At 43.2% G+C, this 24,727-nt stretch overlaps 1 protein-coding gene across 12 annotated transcripts in view; it reads right to left on the bottom strand.

Annotated features, from left to right (window-relative positions):
* Positions 1-3,537: 3,537 nt before the first annotated feature.
* CEP170B (centrosomal protein 170B) overlaps positions 3,538-24,727 on the bottom strand; it is a 59,758-nt gene continuing 38,568 nt past the window's right edge. For 4 of the 12 annotated variants that reach the window (XM_069018431.1, XM_069018437.1, XM_069018432.1 and 1 more), the window contains 9 exons: positions 22,116-23,891; positions 18,629-18,878; positions 16,237-16,396; positions 12,365-12,403; positions 11,667-11,810; positions 10,091-10,179; positions 9,447-9,540; positions 8,463-8,514; positions 3,538-7,738 (listed from right to left, as the gene is read on the bottom strand). In XM_069018431.1, coding sequence (XP_068874532.1) covers positions 7,503-7,738; positions 8,463-8,514; positions 9,447-9,540; positions 10,091-10,179; positions 11,667-11,810; positions 12,365-12,403; positions 16,237-16,396; positions 18,629-18,878; positions 22,116-23,891 — 2,840 coding nt within the window. In that variant the 3' untranslated portion in view covers positions 3,538-7,502. The remainder of the gene's footprint in view (positions 7,739-8,462; positions 8,515-9,446; positions 9,541-10,090; positions 10,180-11,666; positions 11,811-12,364; positions 12,404-16,236; positions 16,397-18,628; positions 18,879-22,115; positions 23,892-24,727) is intronic. The other 8 variants (XM_069018433.1, XM_069018441.1, XM_069018439.1 and 5 more) reach the window with 6 other exon arrangements.

Below are 24,727 nucleotides of genomic sequence, written 5' to 3'. Positions count from 1 at the left end.
GCACAAATTTCAGGATTTATCATTTATTTCTCCAGTATCACCAGTTTAGTTCAAGCTGGTTGTATCAGAGGAAGGGCAGCTTCCAGGAAAAGGACCTATATTTCTCCTCCTCTTTGTCAGCTCTCTAACCACTTGCAGCACTGATGAATTCCACTGTCCTCCTCCTCTCCAGCTTGCAAACCCCTGGTTTCCTTCTGCTCATCTGATCTCACATACCAGCCCAACAATTCTGCATTTCTGATCTTACTAGCGGGGTCGTAGCTATGAGAGTTTCAGGATGGAAGTGGGTTTATGGGTAGAATATGATTCTCTTTGACCAATTCATGCAGCTGGGGGGAGGAAAGAAAAAAAGAGTGGCAAGTTTTGGAGCAAACGAGAAATTTTCTTTATTTTTCCTCTTTCCCATCTCTCAGACAAGGCTCCTTCTACCAGTTGCTCTGGTTGACTTGCCACCATCCCACACACAGAGTAAACTCATCTCTCGCTGTACGGTTGGGTGGCACTCTGTGGTTAACATATTCCCTCTAAAAATCATGCCCGGACTCCAGTTTGTTATAGGGTGCATTAAAAGATACAGTGAAAGAGCTTTTTCTGTCTGTGTGGGAGGCTTGCTAAGAAGAAACTGCCAGTTTAACACATTCTCATCTCTTGAGAGCTAATTATAGACAAAAACATCAGTACCACTGCAGAGATTACTACAAAACTACACTTTCTGTTTCATTAGAACAAGGCTGGGCTCCAAATACCAACAGTCGACAGAAGGATGGGAGGCAGGAACAGCCAAGGTCCATACACTTGAAAAGAAAAATGCTCTATTTATACTTTGTGCCAAAAGATTGTATACTCAAATTAGGTGGGGAGGGGGGACCCAAAAGAAGTTATTTCAGGTCTAGAGCTGGGAAGTGATTCAGCTGACAAGCCTAGGGAAAATTTCAAAGTCTAAATAAAATTGTGATTTCTTTGGAAGTATTTTTAAAGATTTACTCAGTTTCCACTTCTTAAAATATTCAGTAAATTCAGGAAAATATCTGACCATGGACTTGAAACATTTAACTTAAAATATTTTAACTTATTTGGAATAATTTTAATCAGCCTAAAATGATATACTAAATGCCTGTCAGTCATGTTTTGTTCGGAAAAATATTTCAGTTGAAAACAAATAAATAAATCAGTGATTCATATAGCGCAAGGGATTGCAGAGAGTCCTTTGCTGTCTCACTCTTGTCACTTTTCTTGTGTAGCACCACCCTCCAGTCACACCTGGGAAAGATGACCTGCAAGTATTAGGAAAATACTTCAGTGTGTGCTGGGTTGAATGTACTTCGTATTATAAAAATTACACTCCTTCTCTTCAATTTGCAAAGCACCTGCCAAACCAGGACACCACTGGCCCAGTGCAGTCTCACTCCTCAAGTCCTCTTAAACATAATGGTTTTTTGCTTACAGAGAGGTCCCTTTCCCTGAGGTGAAGTTGTGTTACAGGCTGTGTTTTAATACATCCTCTTTCAGACTGCCCAGGTAGCAGTGGCTGGGAGATTCCATTCCCAGGGAAAAATGTACCACCCAAAGGGGTGACCTGCTCTCTTGCTGAAACCAAATTTCACCCGTGCCTCTGGATCTCCTCTTGTCTGGGAAGTGTCTGTAGGCACCAGGTGGATGCCACATTTTGGGTTTTTTTTTTTTTCCTTCCTGTGATTTCAATGTTGACAGAAGCATTTAGGGTTGAACAAGCCCTTCCTGGCACCAACTCTTTTGGCAAGGACAGTATTTTCTGTTCAGAGGAGAAAAGGCTTAGTCACAGTAGAGTCCTAGTGAGTGCTGTTTTCTTACACTCACTGTTCTTGTCTTCTCTTGCTCAGCCCACATTGGTCAGAGACCTCAGCAGCCAATCCACTAAAACAACACACCTTTTCTAGGGAACTGCACAGGTGAGCTCCCATGTGCTGGTGCTCAGCGTCTTTGCAGCGTTGCATCCAAATGGTTGCATCCCGTCAAGGAAAGCAACACCCCCTGCAGCCAAACTGCCCACTGCTGCCCCACACCAACCCCATCTCACCAGGAACAGCTGAGAGCAGCAGGGCTTTGCTCTTCAACAGACCTTGGATGTCCTTGCTGAGAAAGACACAGTACTCTCCCTCCATCGCATGGGCAGAACCCAGCAGACGAGGGGCTTCTGCTAGATCTTCACACAACATCCAAAAAAAGAACCTGTCTCCTCCAAAGACTTAGAACTGAGAAAGGGTCCTGAAACCCTGCTCAAGACAAAGTGTTCTGGTGTTCCCTGCTACGCACACGTGGAAAACCAGGCTCTATTTCCCAAAGCAGCTGAGGATGTTGGGAGAGCCCGGCTTGCAACTGAAGGCTCAGCAGGAAGATGCACAGAGGAGATCATTACTTTTCCTATCTATCCCTTATTTTTCAATTTTAGCAGCTTTCATTACGTTGCAAATAGTTTTGGCCACAGTTCCACTGCCTCTTATGTTTACTCAGTCAAACTGTTAAAAATGAATGAAGTGGGTGCACTACTGGTTTCAAAAGGGCCATTGGCACAGCATCCCGACTCGAACACCGCTGCGTACTGTCAGGGAAGCCTGAGGAAATATTGTTAGTCTATAATCCAGCCCTGCCTTGTAGACAACACAGAAAAACTTCTCTGCAGACACAGCACACAAACTAAGCTTCAGAAGGCTTTTTAAGAGAGGCATAAGTTTGTTGGGTTTTTTTTTAAACACAAAATCCCTCCCTAGAACTTTTACATTTAAAAGATTTCCATGTTAAGTATCTAATGGAAAGGTCACCAGGAAAATCTCCCAATGATTGTAGTTAGAGACTAGTATTTTCTTCCTCTTTCTGTTTTAGTTATTGCTGGCAAACAATGCTATGTTTTCCTCAGCTGCATCTGTTCTGCTTCCTATAGGAGCTGTGCTAATGCAGAGTCCCACGTGGCACCAAGTGGGGTGGGGGAGGCTGAAGGCAGTGCAGAGGAGAAGGAGGAATTAACATTATTTCAAAAGAGCCAGGAAGGATGCAAAGCCCAGAGAGAACTGCAGAAGGGAAGGAGGACACTGGTGGAATGAAGGAAAAAGTCAAAAAGTATTTCACAGACACATAAACTATATGTATAAGGTGAGAGCAAAAAATCAAGCCTAATAATGTATCTGTAATCACATACTTCCTGGGGAATGATCACTTCCAGGCTGCATTCAACCACCATGTTAATAGTGGCAAATGAAACAAAACAGCACTAGAAATTAAATCAAGTATCACCATACTGTACTCAGATGTGCCACCCTCATGTGAGAGGGACTTAGGGACTTCAACCCTGGAAGTTCTGGGGGGATAAGGGGACTCCTCTTCTTTGGAGAGGGATCTGTCCCAGCCCTAGGTGCCACCAGGACTGATCCAGTCGTGCTCTGACTCTTCAGTTGCTGACAATTCTCTCATTGCACTGCACTTAACACCAGTGAGAACAGGCACTTGAAAAAATCCATCCACCAAACACACATCCTCCTCCAAATTAACACACAAAATCCAGAATTGCTGTCACATGATAAAAGAATGATTTATTAGAGCAACTTTATGATAAAATTATATAAAATAACAATTTGGTTTTTTAAAGACATCCACAATATCACCTTGAAACAAAATGTACAGACACTGCCTATAATCCAAATAAAAATAAATTACTGTTCAAAAAAAAAACAAACCAAAAGTGGAAAGAAATCAGGGCAGAAGAAACAAATCAAAATTATACACAGCATTTCAAGAGGGCGTGGAAAAGAGAAAGTCATTAATTGATTCAAGTTATACAAACGTGTTTCAGCTTTACTCTCAGACAGCTCAGCTTGCATTTGTGTTGCATGCAAATGGAATGATCCAGTGAACAGTTCAGAACAGCAGAATCAGCAGCATAACAACAGCAGAGAGTGAAATAGGCACAATTCAGCACGGGGCACATCGAAAGTGAACAGGTAGTTCTGTCTGGTCTTTGCAAAAGTTATACACATTTACCAACTTCAAAAATAGCTAGTGTGATCTGCAAAACAAGAAAAAACTAGTAAGTCTTGCACTTAAATACTTTACACTTTTTAACCTTTTTTTTTTTTTTTGTCTCCTTTATTGTCAGTAGGCTGTATGTAAACATTCCACTAATTGTACCTTTATTAAAATACTCAAAGATGATGCAGACGTTCTTTCCTCCTGGAGCATCACCACAACATCATACCACCATAGATCCAGCTGGGTCCTTGCTCCCAAAGCTCCTACACACCCTCACAGGAATTTACATTCACGCCATCAGAACAGACTAACAGGATTTTACATTTGAAAGCGTCGAACTGAAAAGTTTTCAAGTATAGTGGAAGAGCTGAGGGCTGGGATTTTGGAAGGTGCTCAGGGCATCAGGCACCCAAAGTATATGGAAACCTAAAAAGACCTGAGCACTTGCTTCCCTAAGACTTTGAAAATCCCACCCTTCATTACATTGCTTTAGTCAGACACAAAACACATGAAAGCAAGGTGGCATGGGAGTGACACACAGGGCAGCATCACCCCTGCCAAGCTCAATGCAGGGCTCATCCACAGCTCATGGAAGCCAGCAGGAATCTCGTGCACTGATCCTGGGCCCCCCAGATGCACCACTACACATGGGTCAGGTTCACCCTGGAGTCACACAGGCATGTTTCCATGGTTGCATACAGTACTGCTTGTAAGAACCAACAATCAGCAAAGGAGTGGATAGCTCTTTGGCTTATCTGGAGCAGACAAGTGCAAACCGCAGTACTTCAGAAGCGGTGAACACAAGAAAAAATATGTTGCATTTCACTGTGGACCAGCAAAACCTTTTCAAATGCAAGGATCCAAGAATGAGCATTGTGTTGGGACACAGAAGCATTTTATAGTTTGGCTGAGTCACAAATAAAACAAATCAAGCTGTGCATACTCCCTGCCTTCACACACTCATTTCCAAATTATCAACAGACACTGATTGTTGCATCCTCATTAATCCCTTGAAGAGGGACTGTATTTTGCAGGTTGATTTAACTGATGCAAGGTGTCTGTGGGCTCGCTCTCAAGTTCAGAACAGAGCAACCAAGGGAGAAAATCCCTCCCTGATGTGTTGAAGAATCAAAGAATAATGAAGCAATTTTCAAGTGAAAGTAAACAGAAGTCCCATCAAGGACACATTGCAGAGAAACAGAATCCATTTGCGCATAGCCATGAAGATGTGGAAATAACAAATAATCATGGAAGTCAGATGTATGTCTTATTAATTCATTTGTCTCTACAGCAAAACTGAAACTAACAGCAACACCTTATCTGTGAAGGTCCTTCAACTCCTAGTGAGTTGGGGTAGCACCTGGTCAGTTCAAACCCTAACTAAGAAGGGCTTGAAAATTTGTGTCTCATATGTCAGGAACGATACCACCAATTATGATATTCACCAAGGGCACAGTTAGGTATTTCAAGAAAAGACAGATCAGAATCAACAACTGAATTAACACATTCAGATAGTGCGTATATTACAGGCAGAACAACATCAAGGGCAAATTCTTTTTATTCTGCATTCATCTATGTGAAATCCAGCAGATTTCTTCATGGAAGGGCATCTCCACACAAGCAGACGAGCTTATAGCCTACTAGAAATCTCAGAAGGATATCTGCACCTACTATTTACCAGCCAGCATCTTGCAGGCTCAAAAATAAACTAATGGCGTGTTGACATACTCCCAATTTTGGGACCGATCCTGTCTCTGCTGAAATCAATGGAAAGCTCTCACTGGCTTCACCAGGAAAGCCATCACCTTCACTAGTAAGGTGAAACACTTTGTGAGCATCCCTATTTATTTAAATTATTTTAATAGGTTCCCACTGTTACAACATCCTAGCAGAAAAGCTCAGGTAACTACTGAAGCTAACTAAGGAATCCACTACTCACCCCAAAATATAGAGTCAGCACACAAGAAGCAGTCAAGCTTGGGAAACCATTTTCACTGGTTAAACTACATACTGTATGAGGGCAAAGTGGAACTCATCTGCTCACCTTTCCCAGTAAATGTATCCTCCACAGCTACAAAAGAATTTCTTTACCCGATTACTATTTGTTGACCTGGAAGAATGAAAAAGGAATCGATACAAGACAGAAAAAACTGGGAGCAAGCACATCTGGCAGAGATCCCCTCAAAACCAAAATTTTTGTTCTTAAAGCAACAAAAATTGCTTAGTGTTTTGCAATTTAACACATAGACAGAATACGAACCCCAACTTTTGTTAAATAAGAAATTGCTCAAACAACTGCACACAACCCTTAGTGTTTCTAGGATTATAACGGACCAAAAATTAAATCCAGACACAAAAATCCCAAATGTACCAAGTGCTTTACACCGTTGAATAGTTCTGAAGAACACCACAGAATGGTGGTCTTTGCAAGCACTTTTGCATTGAAAAAAATTCGTAACAGAACTAGCCATAAAGGTGGAGCTACATTGAAGCCATTATTTTTTCAGTGCTGTCAAGTGATTGCACTAGTTCACAGCAACTGTGTAATTAAGTTTATTCCATGAGCCATTGGAACAGATGTTTTTCTTTGCAATTGGGTAATTGCAAACATCTTAGTCTTTGGCCCAGCCAAGAGCATTTGTAGCTCATCATGAAAAGACTGTATATTTAAATTTAAATTTAAAAAGAAAAGCAGCTTAAAGACAGCATTTGTACCAAAATCATGAAAATTTGGCAAGCTAAACTGTAAAATCTAACTTTTTGTACCTACCCCAAACTTCGGGTCAGAAATATCATCAAAAATAGTAACTATATCAGTAGTCTTTACATTCATACCATTATTAACTTTTACACTTTCCCAAGAGAAAAACAAAAGGGTTTATTCTGTCTTGTTTTGGTTTTTGGACTGAAAACCAGATGCACAACTTCAGTGTGGTTGCCTTTTTATGAATGCTGAAAGGGAATCTTACACAACTGCAGTAAGGGTTTCTCTCAGAAACCCATGATATTGCACAGTCGTTCTGTTGGATTTGCACGTTGATTCCAACAGAGCTGTAATGCTTCACTTGTACACTTAAAAAAAATTCAAACAAATAAAACCCAAACAAATATAGTACCAAAAAAAGTGTGGTTTTTTTTTTTTCAAATCGAGCCTCATTACAACTGAAGAGTTATAAACAGGCCAATGCAAGAACACCTTAGCCTCAGCAGTACTGAATGGAAAATATGCAAAGCCTGTTTTCTTATGGCACACTGGAAGAAAAAGTGAGTAATTTTGTAAAAATCAGTTTGCCTCTATGCTGAATATGTGCTGCTCCACAGTGCTAGTCTTGTTTAAAAGGCATACACAGACTTTCCATTCACCCTCACAGCATAGATTTTTCTTTTTTGTGCAACATATTAGCAATCTAAACAACTGCTCCACACAAACTGTCCACAAACCACTCATACACAATACTAATGCGACAGTAGATTACAGTATAACAGCAATACAAAATACTGTATCAGATCACATATTTCTCTCCATCTGGAATGAAATTCGAATCTTGTAAGCTAGAAGACCCACAGTTCGATTTCTGAGTGTAGTTTCTCATCTGTGCTGGGGACAAAGTCTCCAGTGTGGACCCAGAATTGTTAGCAGTCCTGACTTTAGTGGCTGTAGATTGTTTAGCAGCAGCAGATGCTTTGTTACTGGCAACTATATCCAAGTTTCCAGTAGGGTCAACGATAGCATTTATGACTGAGGGAAAAAAGGAAAAGAAACAAAACCAACATTAGCAGCACTCAGCAAAGTTTCCAAACAGAAGTTTGCTGCCTTCATTTTGAAGGCAGTAGAACTGTAAGCAGTACTTTTCTTCATTTTAGTCAGGTTATCTTCCTCATTAGTACCTTCAGGTCTGAACAGCTTTAACAAGCAAAACCTCTCCCAGACTGAAGCTACGTGGACTCTCAACTTTCTGGTTAAATTGGAAAAGACAAACTACAGCAGCCAAATGGCAAGCTTTTAGCAGGAGCCCAAAATGATGCCTGGATGTTTTTACATGCCTTTATTAAGCTTTTAGATGATACAAGAGCTTGTCTTGCTTTTCCTAATGCAGAGATCTATGTGCAAAATTCAAGTCCAAAAAGCATAACACAGCTTATTGGCTGAAAGAGCTGCTAAATATTGTTTCATCAGAACAGTCCTGCACCAGTTTATCTTATTGGAATATGCTAATGACCACAAAAAAAGCATTTCCACAGCGACAGCTTCTACATTTCAATAGTCAAAAATTTTCTTAAAAACTGACAGTATAAGATAAATCTACTATTAATTCCATATGCACTCATCAGAGAGCGCTGTGGTAACAAACTCAACTTCTGCATCCTTTCCCAGCTTTCACTGGCAAATCAGGTCACATTACTTTATTTTCTGCAACTTTACTGGCATTTGAGAGACAAAAGGAACATTTCAGATGACCAACCTTCAAGCTGTTTTTGAACTCGCCTGAGCTCCTTCAGAATAGAACTGATTTCCTAGAAACAAAAGCGTCAGAATGGAAAATTAAGCAACAAAGTACTCAACTGACACAGGAATCTAGTCTTATGCCTCTTGCCTTATCTGATTAAGAAGATTCAAAGTCAGGCAACCCCCTTGCTCGTTTAACAGAAAAGACAAATCTGTATGAAAGTGCATTTGGTCAGTGCACAGGGAGCCTGCTCTGCATCATGCCACCAAGTGCTGCAACAACACCCCATTCATACCCACAGTGGCTTTTAGCTATGAAATGCTGCAACTGTACAAAGGCTTCTCCTCAACATCAAATACACAAAGGTATTTGTAAACTCAGCTCCTAGACCAGATGAGGCATTTGGCCACATTTATACTGCTGCAGCACCGAGCTACACAGGGCTTGCACAATGTTGCTTAGCATAAATCGTATTTGCTGGGTCCCCTGCTGTACTTAAATCCTTACTGACAATCCCCTTCAAGGACAACAAAAGGTCATGAGAGCACAAACACCATCTTGACACTGATTCACCTGATTGAATTCACCCTGAGGTGGATTTCTACTGCCCTAATATCAAACAGTTACAGGTGAAGAAAACAAACATTCATGAGAAACACCTGTCTGCAACTGAAGCTGTGGCAACCATATGGCAGGTGATCCTTTGTTAAATGTTTAAATGAGGCCTAATGACCCTGAACTTCAACATCTGTTAAGAGAACCAGTCTCTGAAGATCAATCACAAAGGAACTGGGAAAGGTTTTGGTAACAAACAAAACCACTGAAGGAACTCACTTTGTTACACTTCGAACAGTAATAAAACCCAGCAGTTCAACACATGAAAATGGACCAGAAATTTCAGACATGGATTTGAGAAGGGCCAGAGATTGCTGGTTTGGTTTCTTACAAAGCTTTCATGGATGCAAGTCTTCAGTATCTCACTTGTTTGCATGGACTTACCTTGTTTGATGTCTTCAGAATTGGCACTTCATTTTCTGAATTGATTTTGGCCTCCATCTCCTCCCAGGTCCTTTCAGAGTTTTGAAACAGAATCCTATAACACAAAAAGTAGAGCAGATCTTAAAATTGCCATCAAAAAACTGCTTGTTTAAAAGACTTAATTATCACAAGATGTGGCAACAAAAGAGATTAGTAGATTAGCAACTGGAGACAAAGCTCCTTTCAGCTGATTTAGGAACATTCCAAAGTCCTTCCCTAACTGATGTCTTCTAGAGCAACAACGAACTTTGAGAAGATTTCACAAGCTTGGTAACCTGCATGTATTAGAAGAACCTTAGTACAGAAAAGGCAAGAAGATACAATCCACCAGCTTTCTCCTGTATCTCCTGCCTAGGCAGCATTTCAAAGTTAAGGCATCAACAGGCATTACAAATTCAGCATTAAAATTCCAAAGGCCAAAGATAAGAGGAAAAGTGATAGCAAATAATCATATTACCTCTGGTTCACTACACACACACCATTTCCTACATCTAGATTCCCTGCATCCTGATTACAAAACTTTCCAAGACAACAGTACAATATCTTCCACAAGTAGCAAGTCAACAAATTCACCAGCAAGTCAGTATTTCAGGCCAGGGACTTACTTCATTTTTTCAGCAAGGTTTTCTGTATTTTCACGGATTGTATGTGATAACTGAGACACTGGGTTCAACATCAGATTGTCAAAGATTACCTAAAATATGAGGACAGATAGGAGAACTTTTAGCAAAAGCAGCATTTTACAAAATGGGAATTTTTTGTACAGTAAATGATCTCCACTGAAACATCTTTGTTTGTGTGGATGATATTTGAAGTTCAAAGGAGATTAAGATGACAGGCATCTTTATTGTAGCACTTTGGCAAAAAGGTTAATACTAACTTGTTCAGACTTCCAGAGACAGATACACAGTTGTTTGCAGTAACATAAGTATTTAAGCATTTCTGAAAGAAAAGCACTTAGGACTTTCTAAGCCTCACAAAAAAAATCCCCAAAAAGTCAAATCAAAATGCAAGAAGCCCCACAAGCAGTCTCACTGAAACTACCTACTGTGACACATATGAGTTCAAACCACCTTCACAGCCAGGTATCCCACCACGCCACCTTCTGCTTTATTAAAAATAACAACAAAACACCATCAAACTCCATCAAATCAAGTCCTGTGGCTCAGCAGGGCCTCCAGGCTTCTGCCAGGAAATCCCACATTAAGCTGGGGGTGCTCTGAAGCTGCACCTTTTATGCAGCCTTGGCACCTCTCTAAAGGAGAGGAAGGGATTGCTTCAAACCAGTCACAGGACAGGATCAGTACCAGTGGCTCAGCCCACCGTGCCCTGCATGCCCCCGTGTGAGTCACACTCCACCTCCAGAGGGGCTGCTCGGAGCCAGCTCTCCCCTCCTGCCTGCACTGCCCTGGAGCCTCTGCCCCAGCTCTTCCTTCCCACCACAGCTGGCAGGCTGTGTAGAAGTGACAGCCAGAGCTGGATCAGCAGCTTTCTCCACCTCCCTCTGGCACCATCACCCCACTACACACCCCTCATCCCAACACCATCCCCAGCCTCAAGTTCAGGCCAGGCTTTCTCACCCTTTAGCACCACTCCAGTGGTTTTCAGGTCACCCTGCTCTCTCAGCCCAGAAGAATTGCATCAAAACTGCAAACGTTGGAGGGAGCAGTGCTCTCAGTCTGCAGGGCACAGCAAGCCAGCTGTGCCACAGCACCAAGCCCAGTTACACACACCCCTCCTAAGGCCCAGATCCTGCCACTGCTGCTCCGTGAGCAGCTCGAACCAGGATGCCAGCTGCAGAACAGCAAGGTGCCATTAAATTGTCAGTGCTTCAGATTTCAAAGTTCAGGTGTTTGAGTTCTTCTCTAAAATAGCAGTGAAATAGCCTAAGAAGGCTCTGACACTGAATGTGTCCTCCCAAAAACAGGTGACCACGCCTCAAGCCTTGTCCTGGCATTTTACACAAGAAAGGAAACTTCCAGTCAGTACTGGCAAGAGGGGTGATTCTGTTCCTCTTTTTTCTTTTTTAAACACTGTTTCTATACCCACACATCTGGGCTGTTGAGAAATGTTGGGTTGTTTTTTTTTTTAATAGCCTCCTTTGGCAGCTTAGAAAGAAAAAGTATACATACAGCAGCTTAAAGCAATGTCATATATAAAGTAAAGAAAAAGGTGGCCTGCCTCCTCACGGTTTCTTGTCCTTGTTTTTCTTGAGGGATCCTCTTCTCTATTATCATTCATATTTTGGTCAAAATCCTTCAGTTCCACTGATCCCGGAGGCACTTTCTGGTAGTTCAGACTTGCTTCTGGAATGTGCTGCACCAACTTGGAAATAATGAGTAATGAGTCATTATAAATTAATAGGGAAAGGAGGCTCACAGGCACTCACTGCAGGTATTACAGATTTTCAGGCAAGCCCGAGAGGAACACTGATTCATTTAAGTCTTGTTCAGACAGGTATGGGCTCGTAAGCAAATTACTAGATCCCAATCCTGCAATTGCCTACCCAGTGGAGTCATACCACAAAACCCTGTCGGGCTGTTCTACTTTAAAATTTTGAGTCTTGAGCACATATTTGAAAAGTACATCTTTGTCTTTTTTGAATTTAGCTAGAACTCAGAAAGGCCCTGTTTTCCCACATCTTATGTCTTAATATATCAATGCAACATTAAAGACACACTCAAGCAGAAACCATTTAGTAACACATGAAGAGATGAAAAAGCAATACAAAATCACTTAAAATGCAAATAATTAACAGGAAGAACAGAAACGACAAGACAGTTACTCCTGGTGGGTTTACTGACAAAAACTCTAAAAGAAGGGGAAGAAAGTAACAGTGACAAGACAGAGATACAAAAATAATGGGATGGAAAGTGCACCTGAGATGGATATGCCAGCCGAAAAGATCTACGAGCAATCTGTGTTAAAACAGAAACAAAGAGATCAATGCTAGTGAATGACTGTGACAGCAAGTATCAAAGAGAACACAGGGTTTGGGGTTATTTGGGGTTGAAATTTTCAAAAGCACATTCCTGGAGACCAGCACTCGGTGCCCACCCCCCATCATGCACTGAAGTCCACGGAGATGCTGGTCACCAGCCAGTTCTGCTGAGGTGGCCTCGGGCAGCTCCCCAGTTACTCCAAACCAGACTGTGCTGAGTGAAATCCAGAGCTCTCTGGGAAAGGGCTGAACATCCAGCCCAAGAGGCTCTTCGGTTAGCTAAGCACGTATCTCCTGTGAGCAAACCATGTGCCATCCAAGGTCCAGGCTCCCCACACTCTATGCAGCAGCACTTGGGTTATACACAGGCAGCAGGTGTGAGATATTATGGTGCAGGGGCAAAACAGCCAAAATGTTTAGCTAATAAGCTTCCTTTCATCAAGTGCAGAATCACTAAGTTAGGCTGTTTGCGGCAGTGAAAGTGTCAGAAGGGAATGAGATACTCTTACAAGGAGCAGGTCTCAGCACAACCAGCTGAAAACAAGGTAAGGACAGCGCCTGCTCCACCATGACTGGAGATTTCTGTACATGACCTGTTCTTTTCTCACATTTTCTCTTCCCCACCACACCCATAAGCATTTCCTCTTGTTATACCAACACTCATACTGACTATGTTACACAACAACTTTACAAACTTAATTGGGCTCTTTAGTTTTTGTTATATCATTATCAACTTTTTATAAGAAGACCTGCCAAAAGAATTTTATGCAGGGCTGAAATTCGCAGAAGTAGACAGCGGTTTGGGATGATCCAACTTGACTGTGTTTGCAGCAGCTGAGGTTTAAGTTTGATGGTTCAGCTCTTCAAGAAAGCTGCATCCTGCAAAACCTACACACCCACAAACCAAAGCATCCCAAACAACCCATGGCTTTGGTAAACAGGAATCACGAAGGTTTCACCCTTGCTGAACTTTTTTTGTTCTGTTTGGTTTTGGTTTATTTAATTTGCTTAATTTGTAACAGTCCTCAGCCCTATGTGCCAAGAATCTATGTTATCATTAACTGTACAGCTGAGACTAGAAAAACAAAACAAAATCACCCCAAACATGCAACTGGGGAAATGGAAAACCTCCCTGGCAAATATCCAATCCAGCATTAAACCTGAAAGGAACAGAACATGAAGAATAAGGTTTAAATCTAAGGCTCCACCTTAACTTATAAGAGGATACTCTTAATTTAATCTTTAACCAAGCTTCTTAATAAAAGTAATTTAAAAAGCAGTTCATTTGAGGCTGAGAAATGCTGTGCCACACACTGGTCCTAAATGACATTTCTGGTACAGCATTAAACACTCAAAAGTGATTCCAGTATCAGCACTTATTTTTCCTGCATTTTCCCCCATTTTTTTGGACTAGATATAAATATTTAGTACTAGAATGCAGAATGGCATACAACACTGCATGAGCCAGAGCAGCATAAGAGACAGCCACACATACCAAACTTTTCTTGTATTTTCACATAATCCCTTTTATCAGATGTTTCAATATATTACTATTATAACCATGATAGCTATTTCTCATCACTACGTCCTTTCCCAGAATATTTAATATAAAGTTGTTTGATAAGCACCAATGAAATTCACAGTGCATAGCAACACCCACACTGATCTTCAGACATTTCCCAGCAACTTCTCTGCATCAAGCCAAAATTATTAATTTAGCACAGTTTCAACAATACTCAGACTGTGGGAAGAAGGTGTGGTGGTGCACTGGTGCTGAATCTGGTCCAGTACCAAAGATGAGGTGTCTGTTTATTAAACTCACATCAGTTTATGTTGTTGCCATTTGCTACAAGACTCCCAAGCTGCACTGTTTAGGATCCCAAGCTATTCAGGATCCAGCTCCACATGCCAGCAGAAAGCCCTGCTGATGGAACTTGTTCCTGGCTATCACTAATGTAAGGCAGCAACACTGATGCACTGTGGCATTTTGGGCATAACTCTAATGGCCTGCCAGCTGCTGGCCCTGCTGAAATCATGCTGATATCCAGTCCTATTCAGAATGAGTCTCATCAGAAGCCTTTAGAGTGTTTTCAGCCACTACATGGACATACCAAAGCTTATGGCTCCTGATCTGTCTTCACAGGCTCACATCAGTGCTACGTCCTTTACACCACCGTAAGATCTCAAAAACTGCTCTGGTAGTGAGCACTGCCAGGACTATTCCCTACAGTGTGACAGTCCTACATTTGCTCTCCTGACTACTGTGAGGGACTGACTGGCATGTCCCCACACAGCAGTACTGCAAAGCCACAGAGAAATCCTCACCCAGGTCCAAGCAATCTTGGGTTTGTGATTTTGCCATTCAGCATCACGCTTTGGAGAGCGTCATTTTGCACAGAGCAGAAACACTGTTTTGCAGGTGTCATCCTCTAGCAGCTGGGAACATCCCTCTGTATGAGCTGACTGATGGTTGAACTCTTCAGTGGGACTCCACAAAAAACTTAGGTGTGCTGCTTTTCTTCCCCTACTTTTCTGCACGCAAGCAGGAGCTGAGTAAAATGTTTCACTTGCAAGTCAGAAGTACAGTAGGCATATCGCCTTTACTGCTTGAAAAGAATAATACAAAAGGCAGCTTGGCAGGCGTGGCACTTGCAAGGAAACAAAGCAATAAAACACTTTATCTCAGAGCCTGCAGTTATTTCGACACATTTGTGTACTTTGGCTCCAAAAGGCCCCGGGAAAAACCCCTCCCTGAGCAGGCTGCAGCTGATCTTGGGTTTAGCACAACCACAGCCACACTCGCCTGATCTTCTGGGTATCTCCCTGAACTTCTGCTTTGCACCTCCACTGCTGATCACAGCACGGTCACAGGGCCTCCAAGGACTCTCTTGGCAGAGTAACAGGTTTGGTCTCAGCTTTGAACCCTGCCTAGGATGGGTCTGCAATTCTCACAACAGTCAAAGACAACAGGGGGCCAGGGGAACCATCTGAGCAGCAGACAGCTGTGTATTTTTTAAGACCGCACTGGTGGTACACAGGAGGGAATTTGGATTTAAACAGTAGCAAAGGTAATTTTACTTTAGCAGTTGGAGTCTCCTGGTGACTTTGCAGCCAAATTTGAGCTGAGCTGGTCCCTGCGCTGCGGCACTGGGGAACCCAATTAAGAAACTGCCTCTCTCCTCCCCAGCCCAGTGCAGACAAACTGTGCTACACAGTTTGGGAGGAAGCCACAGCTTCACTCAAGGGCTGAGGGACAGCACTTCCCAAGCTACCTGCCTGCGTCCCTGCCCAGCTCCCAGAGTCCTTGCCCTCCTCCATCAATACTCAGATGGAGGCAAGGGATTCAAGCAACACCTCCACAGCATTCCAGCAGTCCTGGCAGACAGAACACAGCAGAGGTACAGAACACACAGCTGACACAGAGAGTGCAGCCAGGGCACATGGTCAGTGCCTTGTGTGAAACAAAGAGGAAGGCTCTGGCTCCCTGGCACAGCAGCACAACACAGCCCCTCCGTCCTGTTCCTCAGATGCAAATTTCAGCAACCGAACTCCAAATAGAAGCCTTGAGAGTCTTAGAAGATAATACGATTCCCATGTCTTGCAAAGCTGGCTGTGGCACAGAGGACAAAATAAAGAGCACTCTAAATAAGCAGCAGTTGATCTTTCTGGTTGTGCTTTTTAGGAAGACAAGGAACGAGGGTTTTTCAATGCTGCAGCAACTGGGGATGCTGCCCTGGTCTCCCACCACAACCATGCCCCATGTACTTACTAGCACTGAGAGGCAGAGGTTTCTGTGATTCCAGACCTTACCTCTTCTCTTGCAGATATGGTGGAAGCAGGAGTGTTGGGCACAGAGCTGAGGGAGGTGCTTGGTCCCGTCCCCGAGGAACTCTGTGAGTCCCCATCTCCAGCAACATCGTGAATCTCTCGAGCAAGGATGGCCACATCCTTCACCAAGGTTTGGCTGAGCCTAAAGCACAGGCAGTGAAGCAGAACCATTAGGACATGGTCTACAACACGCCTCATATTCATAAAATCTAAAAAGAGGAGCCACAAAGGTTCGTGGGAGCTATAACCTCTGCAGAGACGAGGGCAAGCAGGGCTTTTTGGGGTGCCTTGGCAGGGTGCTGAGGAACATTCTGGCTGCATACAAAATAAATTTACTTCCTTCCTGAATCCAGCTTCAAAGTAGAGAATTGATACAAAGCAAATTCTAGTGACTACATACTGCCAGAAAATACTGGAGACAATCCATAAAGAAATTTTATGTTATTGCTCCCCCACCCATCCACTCGACTTTTTTCCCTTGTTAATTTGGTTTTTTTTAATACAATTTTTCTTCATGGGACCTCTTTGTTTTCCATCAAAAAGTACATATAGGAGAAAAAAACTTTTTTTTTTTTTAACTTAAAGAAAAAAAATTCCATTTCTCTTTCCTTTTCCTTGTGGTCTGTAGACTGTAAATCACAATATGCCTCCACATTCTCCAGAAGAGCTGAGGGATTATGAGGGTAAGCATGGCATACCTTAGAGGGATCTGGTTTTCAGAAACCAAGTCTTGAAACTTCAAGCCCCTTGACAGGTGTCCAGTTAACATTCAGTGTTGGCAGCACCTTGCTCTACCTGCTCTAGAGCTCAAAAACAGTTCCTAAGTCTCTGGTTTGTTGGTAGCAGATTTAAAAAACCCCTTCAGACCAGAAGTAGCTGTTGTGGTAATTTTAAAGGAAAACTTCCAAGAGAAAAAATAATCTTACAGCCAATCAGCTTCATCTGAAACACTCTGTCTTCTTTTAATGAACAAAGCCAAAACCAAACCAACCAATGAAAAAATACCCCAAAACACCACACCAAACAAAAAGAAGTTATCATGGAATATTCCAAGTTGGAAGGGGCCCACAAACACTGTGATAAAACTGTCAGTTCATCAAAACATTTCCTTGGAAAGAAAATGCATAGTTGAACTAATAGAACACAGTCTGAGCTGCCTGCGTAAGGAACCCCCCCTCTTTGTGTTGGTTTGGATAGAGCTGTCACCAAACACTTCCATTATGTGATTCAGTACTGTAAACAAGTGGCATTTTCCCTTTTAACTCTCTCTGACTCCTCTAAACCCCTCCCAGTTAATTCGGGAGCAGCAAGGGAAATCAGAACTGCAATTACCAGGCAGACTCTGTGACAGAGCCCTGCACCGTGCAGCGCCAGACGAGTCTGACGCAACCCTTTATTTATAGCTGCTGCGAGCCGGAGCGCTCCCCGGTGCTGGGAACGCTGCTGGGAGGGAAGCCGGCATCTCACACACACACACACGCTTCGTGCAGCACAGGTAGAAAGCAGAGCAGCCTGATTTGAAGGCTGACACACTTTCTAGCAGCTTGACAGCAACTTTCAGGCAAGAAAACCCCTCCTGAGGTGAGCGCAGCAGCGGCAAGGGCGATGTGGCCAAAAGCAGACACAAGGCAGCTTCCTCAGGCAAAAGTATTTCAAGTATGGCCAGTACAATGGAAGACCAGTATTTCTGGAAAGTTGGCATAACACAGTTGCATATTAGAGATGACAAACCTCAAATGCCACTGTTTAAAAAAAGAAACTATTTGCTTTATTGCTGAGGTCCTCCAGGCAACCATCAGACCACCAGTACACAGCAAGTCCTGTATCCAGGGACATCAAGCTAAGCAACGACTCATTTATATACAAGGTCTAGACAGAGTTCAGTTCAGTTGTGCCAAGCAAAGAGGTTTCTGCCCTGCAGTGATTTCTTACTGCTCCCTCACCAGCATCAGACAATGCAGCTTCCAGTGCTGAGTTTACATACTCAGTCTTTGCTAATCCATTTGACTTCCCCTGCAGAGGATTAGGAGAGTTCACACCAACCACGCCACACACACAACTGTGACTTCCAGCAGAGAGCAGAGATATGCAGGTATAAACAGTTAAGACTTCCCATAGCTTGAACAAGAAACAAGCCAAGAGAAAATGCCCTGCAACTTGGCCTTTTCTAGATACAAGGTACAAACCAGCACATCCAGGCTGTGAAGGCTCATGAAAACCTTCCAAGTCAATGTTCAGATATAAAGGAGATATGGGCACACAAACAAATGGAGAAAGCCTCTCCTTCTACCCCCATACCTGGGTTTGATTCAAACACCAAGGAGAAAACAACCCATTTTCAACACGTGGGTTAACAGATAAAGCCCCACCTCACCTGGCTATTTCTGCTATCTCTGCTGTTTGCGCCATGAAGTTGTATGGGTCAGGGTTGTCATCAAAATCTTCATCATCATCCGTTTCTTTGCCATTGTGCTTCTGTTTGCCCAGCCCAGAGCCACGTATCCTCGGTGTTTGTGTGGCTGTTGAAGTATGGGAGCGTTTGTGTTTAGGGGAGCTGTGATTTGAGCCATATTCCTCCTCCGAAGTAGAAGTGTAATCTGAACCCTGTGGTCTCCGCCTTGATGCTTATAAAAAATGAATTGGTTTCAGACCAAGGACAGTAGTAAAGAGTAACTACAAAAGGCTGAAAAGTAACACAAAACTAGCCCAAGAGCACAAGGAAAGGAGAGTTTCTGTGCAGATCTTAATTTAAAACAGCACATTCTCTGAGCTTATTTCAAAGTTGAGCCCCTCTATGGCTCCCATTCACTGTACAAATTTGGACTAGGAAATTCCAATGGAAAATCATAATGACTGTGTTAACGACTCCACTGTAGTAAATTATTACCACAGACTTGGCTTTCCATGCACAGAAGCTCTGTGTGTAAGTACACATTTCAGACTCCTCATAGTCCCACAGAAGTCCTTTTCTAAAGAGAGCCCAATTTTCAAGCCTGCAGAAACCTTTCTAATTAGCTGCAAGTATAAGCAGAAGGAGGGGTTTTTGAGTGAAAAGTAGCTTGTGGTGCTTGGTGTTATTTACAGGAGTCCACACCCCTGTGTTCACCTCCTGCCCCACAATTCACCATTAATGACACTCTACAAGAAAGAGTGTTCACCCAGTCAGGACTGGCTCCAAGCCCTGGAGCCAAGTGGAAGCTGCCCACTTATCCCAATTAGTTCTGCAGATCTGTAGACATCCAGGTCCTCCTTGCAGGGGAAATGTCAAGGTGTCCTTATCTGAAAACTGGGCTCCCAATGTTTGCTGCCTCACTACACTCTCTACGGGTACTGCTTCATTCCCTTCTGTCCTTCCCTGAGAATGAAGACCCACCAAACACAGAACCAGATGAGTTATTTAGAATTACAACACTGAAAGAATTCACTGTGTTACCAAGACTATTCTAAGACTGAAACACTACAAGTGAATTAAGCCAGCATCATACATCATACAAACAAAACCAACTAATTTGGCATGTAAGATGCAGGCAGAAACTATACATAATTACTATATAGTGAAAGAAGAATTCCTAGACATTGCTATCTCACCCATAGCTATAAAAATGCCTTGGCTTAGGAGATATATATATATACACACACTGAAAAAATAAATTTGCTCATATTCAATTAGTAGAGTTGTATCTCTCTGTTTTTAAATGCAGTTTTAGAATCAAGAAGTCACTCAGTCACTAAACAGCAATTTTAAAATTATGAGACTGATTTCCCATCTCTGTACACCAAGGGAAATCAGAATTGGCTCCTTCAGTATCATTTTAATTACCCTGAGTAAACAAATCATGTACACAGAGGAGCAGGGGAGACAGGCCCTTAGCTTTCAGAACTGGTGACTTGGATTATCCTGATGTTATCTGTGACTTTCACAGAAAGCTACTTCATATGGCCCAACAATACACTGGCATTTCTTGTCTCACGGCCAGACAGTTCATGCTGTTCCTCCACTACCAAGATTAACTTTCTCCCACTGGGAGAGCTGGGAACTCCTGTGGTTAGCTAAACACTAAGAACTCCTGGAATAAATCAGCCACATCTGCCTCCTTATCCCCTAGGCTTGACACTCAAAGCTTTCAAGAGTTGTTGTATCATGCTAAAAAAAGTCTTGATGGCACAGTGCAATAGTCCAGTCTAACAACATGTCACTCTTGTTGCAGGAAGGGAGCTCTAGCTGCTGATTTGCTATGTCTAGAACAGCATTAGTATAGGAACATGCATCACACGACAGCAAGCATGATGAAGCACAAAATACACCAGCATATATTTAGAGCTTGCACAAAGTTCACAATCCTATCAAGGAATTAGGAGGTTAGTATTTTAAGAGCAACTAATTCAGGGGAAGGATTAGCATCATCTGTTGTAACTACGGACAAGGAAAGGTGTTAGCATGCTGCTACAGAGATGTGGAAATCAAAAACCAATTCATTTAAATAAAGAACTGGCCAACACTTATCATTTTTCTCCGAATGACTTGAAGCCTGTGGTCCAAAGGCAGAGGGAGTGCAAAGAGCGCCTCCTGTTCAGAAAACTCTGACCACATTATCTTGCTTTAAAATTGTTATTGTTTAACAAGAAGTTAATAATAGCATCATCTCAAAAAAGGCGAGAGAAGAGACTGTACATACTCTTTTAGCTTAATCACATTCTGATTTACATGCATATACATGTGTGTAAGAAAAAAAATCACTAAAATTAAAGGTGAAGCTGAATGCACTAAAACAATCCAAATCAAAACAAGCAGCAAGTAACATTTTTAGCATGCAATAAAAATGAATACTGCAAGAGGGATAAATACTTCAGTTGTATGAAAATGTATTAAAGGACACACACATCCAGAACTCTAAGACCCCTTACAAAATCACGAAACGGCTGAAAATAGCTTTCCTCTCAACAGGACTGAGAAATCCAGTCAAAGGGGTTCTTCGTGTCCCTTTGGCTACCAATCATTCCTAAAATCCTAAGCAAACACATCTGCTTTGCCACATCCACGGCAGGTCAAGGACTACAGGCATAGGCCAGAACTTAGACCCAAGGTTTCAGGGACAATCTCCCATTACCAATTACCATCCTAAAGTTGTCATCTGAACTGTCCCCACCTCCTTCTTAACTGAAGGCTGATTTTGATATGACAAATGCTGTTATTTCAAGGGTTTGTTGCGTGCTCAGCTACAGGGTGATGTAGACCCCACACCTCTGCCTCATGGGAATCACAACTGCACACCTGCCTTAGCTATGGCAAAAGTGAGTGGAAATACACAGAAGTGTCAATCTCTTGGAATAATCAATGTGCAGTGTCCAGCTCTGTATTTACATCTACAGGAAGAACAAGGGAACAGCTTTCACAACTTCTCCTGCTTCAGATGCCTTCAAACTGGCTACTTTGGACATCAGCTGTCACCAACACCATTATAAGCTCTCTGGGAGAAAACTTTGAATGTTACAAGTAAAACAGAACAGAATTTCTTGTAGTATTAAAAAGGGGTTAAATTCTATCTTCTAAACAAAAATATGGCCAACTGTCAAATGGCAACTGGTTGTTCAAAAAACAAAACCACTGGAGAAAAAAAGAAAAGGAGCTATTTGTAGTATCCTCACAGACATCACCACAGTACCATCTCACTGTGTATGAGAGTGCTCTGCTGTCTCCAAACCCAGAGGAAATCTCAACATCCGTGCTGCTCATTAATGCAGACTTTTGTACTCACCAAGGCGGCACCTGTACTACTGTGATACTAATCCTTGGCAGTCATGTGCAGCCTGTAAGTCAGAAACAGGGGAATAGGGGAGAAATATAAAGCAGGAGCACTTACAGGATGATGAGGAGGAGTACTTGACACTGCTTGAACGGGTCCTGCTGAAAGGCTGCTTGGCAGAGGCAGCGGCCGCCGTTTTCCTGGCTGCAGCTCTCACGTCCGAAACGCCCATCTTTCGATAGGACTCCGCGCTGCGGCCCGAAAACCCCGTCCTCGACTGCGCCGTCTCCGAGTCACTGGGCACTGTAAATGAACCTGCCCGTTTCCTGGGCATGGCCAGGATGTCCAGCCGGGAGAGCTTCTTTGTCTCCGTGGGCTGCTTGATGCCCTGAGCAGCGGTGTCAGGGTTGGAGGCTGTTTTCTCAGCATCCACGCATTCATTGTCCGAAGCATCTCCCAGCCGGGCACGGCGTAGCTTTGAGGCCCTTGTGGGCCGTGGGGTGGATAAACTGTTGGACCGGGTGAGAACCTGCTGGATTTTCTGCACATTTGAGGTCGTTTTGCTCTGGTCCTCCTTGGTGGCCTGAGTGTAAGGTTTCCTCCTGGGAACTGGCCGGGTTACCGAGTGCTCGTGGTCAGATACAACTGCATCCGGGACCGGCAAGTAGGGAGAGTTTGAACTTCTCTCATCATCTGTGAAGTCAAGTGATCCTCGAGTCCCAGTGCTCCGCTTCATCTGGAAGCGTTTGGCAGCCTCTGCTCGGTTTGGTGCCTCTGGTGCTTGTGTTTTCCGCTTCTCCGTCAGCCTGTCCCGAGCGCTGGGCTGCCCACACTGGTCCTGGATGGATGGTGTGGAGGAAGATTTCTCCTTCTGCAAGCTCGCGACTGCTTTGCGTTTCGGGGCACTTGCTGGGACATTTTTGCCACTCACCAAGCTGACTGTGCTGGCAGTGTCTACATCTGAGTCCCCTGACAAGGAGTCCTCCAGCTGACCAGCAGTTTCCGAGGGCTCCACCTGTTGGCTTTGACCAAGCAATTTGGCTTCCAGTGCTGCCAAGGCAGTTTCAGTGTCCTTAAGCAGAAGATGAGTGTCCTGACTAAAGTCCATACGAGTGGAACGAACAGCCTCTAAATCTTTAAGCAGAGGGTGACTTGAAATATGTGGGAGTTTATTTTGAGGAACACCACTGCTTGATTTATCTTTGGTAAAACTTTCCTGTCGAACAAAAGATGTTGTTTCCTTTCCTGACATGTTTTCTTGATCTTGAGGAAGACTCTGATGAAGGGAAATAACTACTTTTCCAGCCGCGTTTATATAAGCACTAACATCTTTGACTGGTGGCTTTCCAGAAACTGGTGTGCCAGCACACCTGAAGGAAAACTCTGGATCCTTGCTGTCCTTGTCTGCTCGAGCATGGGTAACACTCAGAGAGAGCTTGGAGGGAACCCCCGCATCATTGCTGTCATCACCAATGTAGAACGAAGTAGAAACTGGCTCACTCACAGCTCTCACGTGAGAGATCCGGCAGGCTCCTGGCTGCCGGCTCTCTGATCTATTGTCTTCCCCCATCTGCTCTAGCATTTTGCTGTTCTCTTTGTATTTCTTGCCTTTTTCCATGCTGAAGCCATCGTCAGATCTGCTGGCATCGCTGAGGCTATCCGGATCCAGGTCTTCCTGGATGAAGAGGCGGCTGCTGGAATCGCCATAGGCTTCCACGCAGTGGTCCTTCACGATGGTTCTCTTGGTAACCTCAGAATAGGACTCCTGGCACACCAGGACCGTGGGAGTGGGGCTGTCTGATTTATCGCTTGGTGGAAGCTGGGGAAGAAGGCGTCTTGTTCTTGAGGGCACAGAGTTTTCTGGTTCCCCAGGTTTTGGGGGTACCCCGCTTTCTGAAGAGAGTTAAGTGGAAAAGAATCAACTACTTTAAAACTGTGCCACTTATTTATTTATTTGTTTAGGAAGAGCTTGATCCTGAAAAGTGTGAGTCCACAAAAGCACTCACAAGATGTACTCAGAACTAAGGTTTTATCTAATATGAACATCATCAAGGCCTGGCTGGTCCCTGCTCTCTCGGGTTTATCAATACAGACATTAAACTGAATTCCTTTGCTGAATCACACTGCTCAACACCTTCCCTTCTCAAGCTAGTATGTCAGATTCATTCTCCCATAATATACCTCTCAGTACAAGCACTATAGAGGATAATGACATTGCTGGTATCTAGCATCAATCAGGCCACAAGAATGAGATGAAAAGCCATCAGACATCAGTGATGCCATGTTTTAAGTGCCATTCTGAAGAACATTACCCATTGACTAAATAGATGGTGTTTTTCACAGTACAAGTTCTCCTACACTCATATCCCAGAGCAAAGTCCCAGGAGAAAGAGCCTGTAATAATCAAGAGGCTCTGAATTAGAGCTCACTGCCCCAGCATGTGTGGGCTTATCAGCAGGGACAGGCTCCATAGAAAGAGTGCTCGTATTTCTCCCATGCTGCTGGCCAGGCCTCCATATCTGATACCACTGTTAAATACCAGGATAACTGGTTATTTGGCTATGGTAATATTACAAGCACTCCAGGAGTCAGGCATCCAACATGGTGTGAAAACAGTGGCAATGATCTCTGAAACAAATGTTTCTTCTAATCTTTACTAGATCTATCTATAGCTGTCGATGGCAAGAAGGTATGACAAGTAATCCCAACCAAAAAAAAATTGAAAACAT

Source organism: Aphelocoma coerulescens, chromosome 5, assembly GCF_041296385.1.
Source record: "Aphelocoma coerulescens isolate FSJ_1873_10779 chromosome 5, UR_Acoe_1.0, whole genome shotgun sequence".
Lineage (NCBI taxonomy): Eukaryota > Metazoa > Chordata > Aves > Passeriformes > Corvidae > Aphelocoma > Aphelocoma coerulescens.
Note: the sequence above shows the minus strand (reverse complement) of the source record. Positions and strands in the feature narration are given on the sequence as shown.